Consider the following 9,427-nt stretch of genomic DNA (forward strand, 5'->3'; position numbering starts at 1 on the left):
CCAAAGTCATGCACTTTTTTTTTGGGCCCCCAAAGATTTGAGGACTCAGTGAAATTTTTGAAAAAAAGTGATCATTTTCTGAGTCTCATAGCTTGCAAATTGTTCGGAATTTTGATTTACTTTCTGAGGCAAAGTTGTAGCCCTTGTCATAGAGAACAAAACTTGTGAAGATATAAAATGCAAAACACTTCATCTTCACTGGGAGACATGACTCATTTTTTTGGCCATTTCTTCAAAATAGCTAACCTTATATGGTTATTTTTTTGTGTTGCACTGTGTTATGTTATGTTGATGTATTGACTTTTGTAACTGCACGCTGAATATATTCATCATAGCTGACTAATCACACCTGACGAGTAAATGAGTCAGAACTAACTGGTATATTATAAATAAAATATTGATTTTTTTTTTAATTTTCAATTAAATTTAAATATTTAAAATTATTTTTTATTTAATTTTTTGGCATATGCCTTTTGTTTTATACGGTGGTGGCTTCGTTCCACTGCCTTCCTTATGTTCTTTTCAAATTCTCCGGATCCAAGCTGTGAGAAGACGTCTGAAATTGTAAAATTAAGAAAAGTAAACAATAATAAAGCAAGTTATTTACCTCGCAAAATGTTGTCAAATAAGACTAACTGGCCAAGGCAAAGTTTTTCAAACCTTCCTTCCCAGTTGTATTTGTCCATCAGGTCATCTGTGAATAAATGGCGGATTACAGGGCCAACATCTTGTGAGATGCCTCTTGTTTTTATTAAATAAGTTTTCTGTAAAAAGCAAAACTTTTAATATTTTCAAATATTAAATTTTAAATATAAATTTGTTACCATTGCAATGGCGAAATCTGGCAATTTTAATTTATCCTCCACTTCTTTGACATCCGCAACTGTGTTTAGAGGGAGCATGCCGGCGATTTGCTCCAAATTGGTGTCAGTCGTTCCTCCTGTCATGCTGCACACCGATGCCTCTACATTTTTAATGGATACCTTTGCCTCCATTATTATTCGCCTCTGGGCCATAAATTCTGCTTTCGAAATGTCCTGTAAAAAGATTCTGGATAAATAAAAAAAGCTAAGTGGAAAAGCTCCATATGTATGTACTTACAGATGACTCGATGCGCTCTAAGCTATCAGCAATATTTTGTTGGTTGGTGACTAAAGTCGCATGGCCAATGCTGAGCAAGCTTTGATTTGAAAGAATATTATTTTGCTAAAATATAAAAATGAGATTAATATAAATGTAGAAATAATGTGATAATTTCTTTATTTATGTACATTTTCTTCAACTTTTTCAAGCCGCTGTTTAACTTCTTTTATTTCGCCAAGCAGCTCCTTTTGGCCGTTCATCAACAGTTGTAATTGTTGGAAAATGCCTTAAATGAAAATATAATGGTTAACTCAGCATGAATTAAAAAATCCTCTAAACAAATTCACTACCTAAACGACCTGCCGATGTGGATGGCACTGCATCAGGAATAATTAGTTCTCTTACTTCCTGCAACTTATGTTCTTCACTATCACTCACTTCACATTGAATTATACTTTTATATTTTTTTATATTGGACTCGAATGTCGTTTTTTCCTTTGAAAAACAGTTTTGAAGAGTTCTTTTCTTCATACTTGTCTTTTTTATTTAAACTTATCTTTGTATGTATTATTGTTTTAAAAACTTTTATTTTTATATTTAAATTTACAGCACTTTTGTATACATAGTATTTTGTTTTTCAACTTCAATTGAACAATGTATTTTTACAAGAACAGTACAGTCATTTGATGCATCATCTGATGGGTAGTGCTGATGGGTTTATGCATCAGTAGCAGAGACCTGCGCCGACTAAATTTCACGGCGGCGGCTGACACCAAAAATGTCGGCGGCGGCTCAAAGCCGTCTGTCAGCAGACTAATGAATAATTCACAGATTATTACAGATATGCAACAAATGACAGTTGTCAGAAAAGTTTTCAATAGTTGTGATTTGCAGAGTGAGAGAAAATTACAATTTTCAATAGGCAACGAGTTTGAAATATATTTGTTCCTCTTTTCAAACCACAACCATTTTGACATTTTCTTTTGTTATTTTTCTATTGAAACCAGCTGATTCATATCTGTATAATTTGTGGAATAATGGGTGTGTTCGTAAATGCAGTAAATTTTTGCAACATATAACTTAATGATGCATTGGTTGCACAAATTTGCGGCATCACTGCAAACAATTTGCATTAAAAAACTTTTGACGTAAAGCAATAATCGCAAATATGCTTTTTCGAACGCTAAACTTTTAATTTGCTGCAATGATGCAATCATACTGAATTTACGAACACACCCAATTATTCAAATTGTAAAAAAATAAAAATTTAAAAAGTGAAATTCCGAAAATTTCTGAAATTACTAAGGAACTGTTATCAAAAACGGCGGCTATTTTCAAGCCGCAAAAAATTTCGGCGGTTGCTTTCAACTTGTGAACTTCATGAAGTGATCACTGATGCAATGCTGCCATGCTGCAAGTGTGTTAGATCCCATCAGCCCTTCTTGAAGCTGCCACATGTTTATGGGATTTTATATAATATATTAAAATCTTATGGGATTTTATATAATATATTAAAATCTCTTAAACATGTGGCAGCTTTAATGTTAAATACTAAAGCACACATAAATGTCGCTAGATGGCGGCGCTTTAAATTCCAATAAGTTTTTCATTTCCCTTCTGCCACACAATCCTACCATATTTAAATTAAATTATTTGTTTTTGTCCTTCTTCCTTTATTGGTAATATTTCTACTAAAAAAGCTTTGCGTGTAAAAAAATAAAATTAATATAAAACATGGTAAATGGAATCATAGCAATGCGTTATTATTTCTTCTTGGGATCCTTAAGACCAGCGCCGGCGTTAAATTTAAAGTGTATAATATCACCATCTTCCACAACGTGGTTACGACCCTGTTGGCGGTATTTACCAGCAGCCTTGCAGGCGGCTTCGGAACCTTCCTCCTTAAAGTCCTTGAAATTCATGATTTCAGCCATAATGAAACCCCTTTCGAAATCGGAGTGAATACGACCGGCAGCCTGGGGAGCTTTGGTACCCTTCTGGATGGTCCAGGCCCTAACTTCACCAGGACCGGCGGTGAAGAAGTATTCCAATTGCAAAGCTTTGTAGCCGGTCACAATGATTTTGTCTAATTGTGATTTGCACTTGGTTTCCTCTTCGTAGGCCTTCTGTTCCAAATCGTCTTTCTCGGATAAAGTTTGCTCAAAGGCACCCGAGAAGGGAATGATGGTGGCACCGGGATCATGTTTATCAACCCATTCCTTAATCTTCGACAACCATTTGTTCTTCTTGCGTATGAAATCTTTGTCGGACAAATTCACCAAGTAAATGCAAGGTTTAGAGGTCAAAAATAAGTATTTGTTTAAGACTTCAATCTAAAATATAAATATTAAATTATTAAAATCAAATTTAGAGATAAATTAATGAAATAAATTCTGCCTACATCTTGAACACTCCAGTCGGCAAATCTTAAATGTCTTTTCTCATCCACCAAAATGCCCTTGATTTTCATGAGAGAACTATATTCAGGCTTTAGTTTTTTATCAGCGTGGTTCACAGCCGCAACCTTCTCCAACTTTTCCAAATACTGCATCAATTTCTCTTCATCCTTCAAACGCAATTCTTCGCAAATAATATCTAAATCACGCACAGGATCGACTTCACCTTCGACGTGTGTGACATCGGGATCGTCGAAAGCACGACACAAATGGAATATGGCATCACAAGCGTTGATGTGAGAAAGGAAAGCGTTGCCCAAACCTTGGCCTTCGGCGGCTCCCTTAACCAAACCGGCAATATCGACTACGTTCAAGAAAGCTGGTACTTTGCTGTAAAAAAATTAGGGAAAATGTTGGGTTAAATTTATAAATTATGAAGTGTTAATAATAAAATATAGTTGTACCCAGAGTGTGGATTGTGGTAGTTAACCAAAAAGTCAAATCTTTCATCGGGTACTGGAACTCTACGTAAAGGAAGAAAACAAAATGGAAAGGTTAATGCATTGGCTTAGAAGAGGAGATAATAAAATTTTACTCAAAATTTTGATTGAAAGAATATATTTGGGGTTGAAAAGAAATTGATTTTGTTGTAATAAATTGTATTGTGGTTTTTAATAACATGGTTTCTATTCAAATACAAACCTTTGAATGAAACTATAGAATTTTTTTTGGTGGGAATATGGTTTTATGGAGTGAATTTGCTGGCTTTTTTTAATTCTGAATTAGGATTTTAATAAATTAAGCTTAAATTTAATTAATTACATCGAACCACTTCGAAATTCCAAACTTTTTTGAAAGTTCTTTATTATAGTTCATTTAAAACAACCACTTTCCAAATATAATCCATCATTTTCATTTTTAACATATTGCCGCTTTCATAATATTTAAGTTTTTTTTTCAAAAACAGTAGTCAAAAAATGTCTGAAAAACCATTAGCTAAGAATTTTAAATACATTCATTAAATAAATCGAACAAAATCTTCTGTTAACACCTGCACTTTAAAAAAATATGTATTAGCAAAGTCAATGCTTATACTTTTAAAATCAAGTCAATTTATTATCAAACCAGAAATTTCTTTTTTCATAATACTGTACAAAAGATTTTGTTTAGTTTTTTTTTGACTTGGCCAAAGCCTTTACCAAACGTTTTTTAAACCTAAAATCATTGCAATTTTCTATAATTTTGTGCAATCACAATGAAGAAAACAGAAAAAAGTATTAAAAAACCCGCTTTAAAAACAGAAAAATGCCTAAAGACATGTTAGCCATATAACCACAGTTACTAAAGAAACAGAGAAAAATATTCTATATAATAGCCGGCCAACTGAGCCACCAAACAACAAGTATACGCTGGCCACTTTACGCAAAAAATATTAACCAAGAATATGGCATAAAGTCAATGCATTTAAATGCAGTTTCAATATTAATTTGCATACATTTAAAATGAACGTTGGTTTTTTTATTTTTAAACTTTATTTTTGTCTTGGTGATTTCTTTCTTTGCTAAGAAAAAAATCCTGAATATAGAAAATAATTTAAGTATATAGTGGAAAAGACCAACCAACCACGCCTTGGTTACAGTGGCCAACGGCAGCTTATTAAATTGAACGTTTTTTTCTCTCTGCTTTCTTTCTTTTTTTAAGCTGTGGCTGGCTGGTCTTTTTTAAGCTGCTGGGCAGCAGTTAGTTTATGCTAAATAATTTTCTTCATTTTTTAAACAAAATTACTATTATTATTGATTGAAACAAAAATATTTAATGGAGGTTAGGAAAAATGATCACAAAACTTTAAAAATAAAATGTGAAATTTGAGTACTAAACAGTTGTTGTTGGTTGTAATACGCCTTCAACTAAATACTGAATTAGATTTAGTTTGAAAAAATAGATGTGGATTTTTTAAGAATTTTTTTTTTTTTAAATATCTTTGATATTTGAGATTATTTGGTAATTTTAGATATTCATTTCCAAAAAAAGGATTTTGCCGACCAGCTGCAAGTATTTTTTTTATTTTTCCATAATGAAAAAGTTATTTAATGTCTAAGGTTAACCTTTTAATAACATAACTGAAGTATATACTTACAAAATTAATTACAAAGTTTCGAAAAAATGAAATCTTAGGGACGAAACGAAAAATTTCTATCATAAAAATTTTCGAAACTTTAATCTTCTGAATACGAGTTTTGGTTACATGGTGTTCATTGAATTGTTGTTGGTAAACTAAATTAAATTTTTTCTAATTTTTTTAATTTATTAGTGAAAAAAATGTATGACAAAAAAATGTTATTTTGTGAAAAAATATTTTTCTTGATTTTGACCCAATGTAGGTCCAACTACTATGGCTTTATATACGTCGTTGTAAAGGCCTTTAAAATATCTATCATTAGATATCCATATTGTCTATATTAATGACTTAAGGTATTTATAGACGGCAATACTGAGTATTAATATTTGTCAAAAACTCAAGTATCATAATACAATTTCATCGTCTAAACAAAATTTGTATTAGATTTTCAAAAAATACAAATGAACAAAGAAATAAAATATTTGTTATACTATCGTGTAAACAAGAAATATATTTTTCGAAACGATTTCTTGACATACCGAAAGATTTCAATAATATTTTAAATTTGAAAAGTGTTAATACTCAGTATTGCCGTCTATAAATACCTTTAGTAATACAGATAGATATACATATCGATGGCTTAATATAAAAAGGACCCTAACTCGTGTTTTTTTTGTAAGTCCAGATTTTCGTTTATTTCTATAAATTGTCCGATCATATATCATAATTAGCCAAAAAAATCACGACATAAAAAAACACGAGTTAGGGCCTTTTTATATTAAGCCATCGATATGTAGATCACAAATAGGCCAAAATTCTAAAGTCTAATTTAAAAATTTTGAGCAACTTCAAATTTTATATGACCTTAAAGAACCTGTTTACAAAGATTTAACAAATTTGGAACGGATAAAGCCCGATGACTTGTCGAAAAATTTTGTTATTCCCAGTTTAAAAAAAAAATATTGACTGATTAAATTTTGTTTTTTCAATTCATTTTGTAAATGATCAAAAACAAATTGAAACAAGAAACAATAATTTAATTAATGGCCTCATTTTATATTTTCAAACGAATTTTCGTTTGGAACGAAAAAATAAAACTTTGGTATTTTATAAAAGGATACGATAATTGCGTTTCAAGTCAATTTTTTGATGTGGTACCAAGTTTTAAAACATCGTTTTATGTCAACTTTCTGACAAATAAATTAAATTATTTTTATTTATTTTCCTACAATTAAAATTTATTGAAAAAATTTTTAAATGTTTGTTTTTTACAATTATTTGGAAAACACATTTCTTTGAAATATTTTTTATGTATGAAAAGAAAAAAAACGTTCTCAAAAATGTTTTTTCTTTGAAAATTTAAAAATCAATGAAAAATGTATTGAAACGAAAAAAAATCTCAACGTTTGATTTTGATGTTTCAAGCGCTTAGGAACGTTTTGTTCTGTTTTATAAAATTAAATTTTATATACAGAAATCAAAAATACGTTATGAAAAAATGATGACCTCATTTTTTATTTTCAAACGAATTTTCGTTTGCTTTTCCGTTTGGAACGAAAAAATAAAAATTTGCATGGCAGAACAAACCAGGTACAATTATTAGAAAGTATGTTCTCAATTATAATTTCCCTAAAATGTCAAATACATACAAACTAAAGAAAACTGGAAAAACAATAAAAGCAAACGGCGAAAATAAAATAATTTTCAAAATATTTTCAATTTGAACAATATTAAAATTTCTCATATTCAAATTTAATATTAAGTAAATGCTTATAAAATTAGTGTTAATAAATGTTCTTGTGAATAAAAAATATGAAATGTAGCAGATAAAATTAAAGATTGGAGTGATGCGTGTGGTGTAAATCTGAAGAAACAATATACAATTTTATTTTGCTTCGTTTCTTTTATTTCTGTAGTTTGACATAACAAGGTAACTGATTGAAAGCTCTCCCTAATAATTGTACCTGGTTGATTCTGCCATGACCGAAACGATATTTGCGTTTCAAGTAAATTTTTTGATGTGATACCAAGTTTGAAAACATCGCTTTTATGTCAAATAAATTAAATTATTTTTATTTATTTTCCTACAAATAAAATTTATTGAAAAAATTTTGAAATGTTTGACAATTATTTAGAAAACAAATTTTTTTGTTTTATTTTTTATGTATGCAAAGAAAAAAAACATTCTCAAAAAAATGTTTTTTCTTTGAAAATTGAAAAATCAATGAAAAATGTATTGAAACGAAAGAAAATTTTCATCGTTTGATTTTGATGTTTCAAGTGCTTGGGAACGTTTTGTTCTGTTTTATAAAATTCAATTTTATATGCAGAACCGAAAAATACGTTTTGAAAAATATGAAAATTCAAAAATGAGAAATTTTTTGGAAAAAAACGTTTCGTTACGTCTTACAAAATTAGGGCATAAATTATTCAAAGGTTGAATGAATTAATACCATTATGAATTATTTTTACAATGAATGAATTTAAAAAAAAATATATTTGAATGACATTTTTTACATCTAAGATTTTAGTGAATTTTTCTACAATTAAATTGATTAATTCGAAGATCTGGACCGAATTGCCACATTCGAGTAAAATGGATCGTAATTTTCGTATTTGAAATTATGTATGGCATTCGATATCGAGCAAAAAATTTAGTACATTTTATTATATTTTCGATATCGTAATTATTTTTCGTTACGATAGCTCATTCGGTCTCGCATTTTCTCTTAATCAAAAACATACATTACAAAATGACAATATAATTTATAGGACTAACAAATTTTTCTTCAATTCTAATCTATTAAAAATAATCTTTAGACAATATTTTTCAATTCAATCAAAAACAAACGGAATGATAAAAAAAATATTTTCATTCATTTTGGATTAGATTCGAACTAAAAAAATTTTAAGCATTAATGAATTTTATTATGAATTAATTCAAAAATGAATGAACTCTTTTCAAATAAAAGCCATTCAATGAACTTAATAATTTGTATTGTTGGAAATGGTTTTCAGGTTGCTTCATATATCGTAATATTTATACATATAAAGAAATCCACATGTTGAACAATTTTTATGACCTCATCCGCCCGGGTTCAATTTGCCTGTGACACAAACTTGCCGGGTAAATTCAATTATATTTATACATTCTTTTACGATTTTTAATTGCTTTTTAAATAAACAAAAACACAAGTAACATAAACAGATGTAGTTTTGAGGTAATTTCGATAAAAATTAAAAAAAACTTTTAGAGCCATTCTATTATTTTACACCGTAAATATTTGAATCATATCTCAGTTTCTTTTAAAAAAACTTCAATTATAACCATAACCACCTAAATAATTTATAAAATATTATAGTATTACTAAAATTGATACTTATTCTCATTTGGATCGATGGTACAGAAAGGGAAATTCTCCGCGGGTGCAGCACTCTTGGTCAGGACATTGAAAAATGTTGACTTACCAACGTTGGGTACACCAACAATACCAATGCGAAGATTGGTGCCAATACGACCAATCAAGGGTTTACGTTCAGGTTCTTCATTTTTCTTGGGAGGCATGTTGATGTCTATATAGTTGTGACCCTAAAAAACCAGCAAATAACTAAAATATGAAACATGTCACTACAAATTCCCACAAACGACAGCAAAAGAAGAGGAGGCACGACAACAAACTTTACAAATTTACTTGTCTGGCTAACGCATCTTTAAACATAACCTCACTTTTAATAAATGAATACAAATAAAACTTTGCAATTGTAGCACTTCAATTTACTTTTAATTCATTTAATTATACAGATAACTTCCATAATAAATTATTAATTT

At 29.5% G+C, this 9,427-nt stretch overlaps 2 protein-coding genes across 2 annotated transcripts; both read right to left on the reverse strand.

Moving 5' to 3' along the window:
- Nucleotides 1–791: 791 nt before the first annotated feature.
- LOC135958308 (uncharacterized) lies at nucleotides 792–1,565 on the reverse strand. The gene is made up of 4 exons (XM_065509209.1): nucleotides 1,434–1,565; nucleotides 1,272–1,369; nucleotides 1,102–1,206; nucleotides 792–1,037 (listed from the first exon to the last, which is right to left on the reverse strand). The coding sequence occupies exons 2-4, from the start codon at nucleotides 1,341–1,343 to the stop codon at nucleotides 792–794; spliced, it is 423 nt and encodes a 140-aa protein (XP_065365281.1). The 5' UTR covers nucleotides 1,344–1,369; nucleotides 1,434–1,565.
- Nucleotides 1,566–2,732: 1,167 nt separating this feature from the next.
- LOC135956379 (obg-like ATPase 1) lies at nucleotides 2,733–9,200 on the reverse strand. The gene is made up of 4 exons (XM_065506843.1): nucleotides 8,983–9,200; nucleotides 3,944–4,007; nucleotides 3,485–3,869; nucleotides 2,733–3,416 (listed from the first exon to the last, which is right to left on the reverse strand). The coding sequence occupies exons 1-4, from the start codon at nucleotides 9,161–9,163 to the stop codon at nucleotides 2,847–2,849; spliced, it is 1,200 nt and encodes a 399-aa protein (XP_065362915.1). The 5' UTR covers nucleotides 9,164–9,200; the 3' UTR covers nucleotides 2,733–2,846.
- Between the last annotated feature and the right edge of the window lie 227 nt (nucleotides 9,201–9,427).

Source organism: Calliphora vicina, chromosome 4 (assembly GCF_958450345.1).
Source record: "Calliphora vicina chromosome 4, idCalVici1.1, whole genome shotgun sequence".
Lineage (NCBI taxonomy): Eukaryota > Metazoa > Arthropoda > Insecta > Diptera > Calliphoridae > Calliphora > Calliphora vicina.

What these genes read in the sequence shown, in the direction of transcription:
- LOC135956379 (XM_065506843.1), bottom strand. Translation starts at nt 9,163, where the DNA reads ATGCCTCCCAAGAAAAATGAAGAACCTGAACGTAAACCCTTGATTGGT. An exon ending in TACCACAATCCACACTCTGG is followed by an intron (nt 3,870 to 3,943) that starts GTACAACTATAT and finishes ATTTTTTTACAG; the next exon opens with CAAAGTACCAGCTTTCTTGA. An exon ending in CCGACTGGAGTGTTCAAGAT is followed by an intron (nt 3,417 to 3,484) that starts GTAGGCAGAATT and finishes TTTATATTTTAG; the next exon opens with ATTGAAGTCTTAAACAAATA.
- LOC135958308 (XM_065509209.1), bottom strand. Translation starts at nt 1,343, where the DNA reads ATGAACGGCCAAAAGGAGCTGCTTGGCGAAATAAAAGAAGTTAAACAG. An exon ending in TTGAAAAAGTTGAAGAAAAT is followed by an intron (nt 1,207 to 1,271) that starts GTACATAAATAA and finishes TTTATATTTTAG; the next exon opens with CAAAATAATATTCTTTCAAA. An exon ending in TAGAGCGCATCGAGTCATCT is followed by an intron (nt 1,038 to 1,101) that starts GTAAGTACATAC and finishes ATCTTTTTACAG; the next exon opens with GACATTTCGAAAGCAGAATT.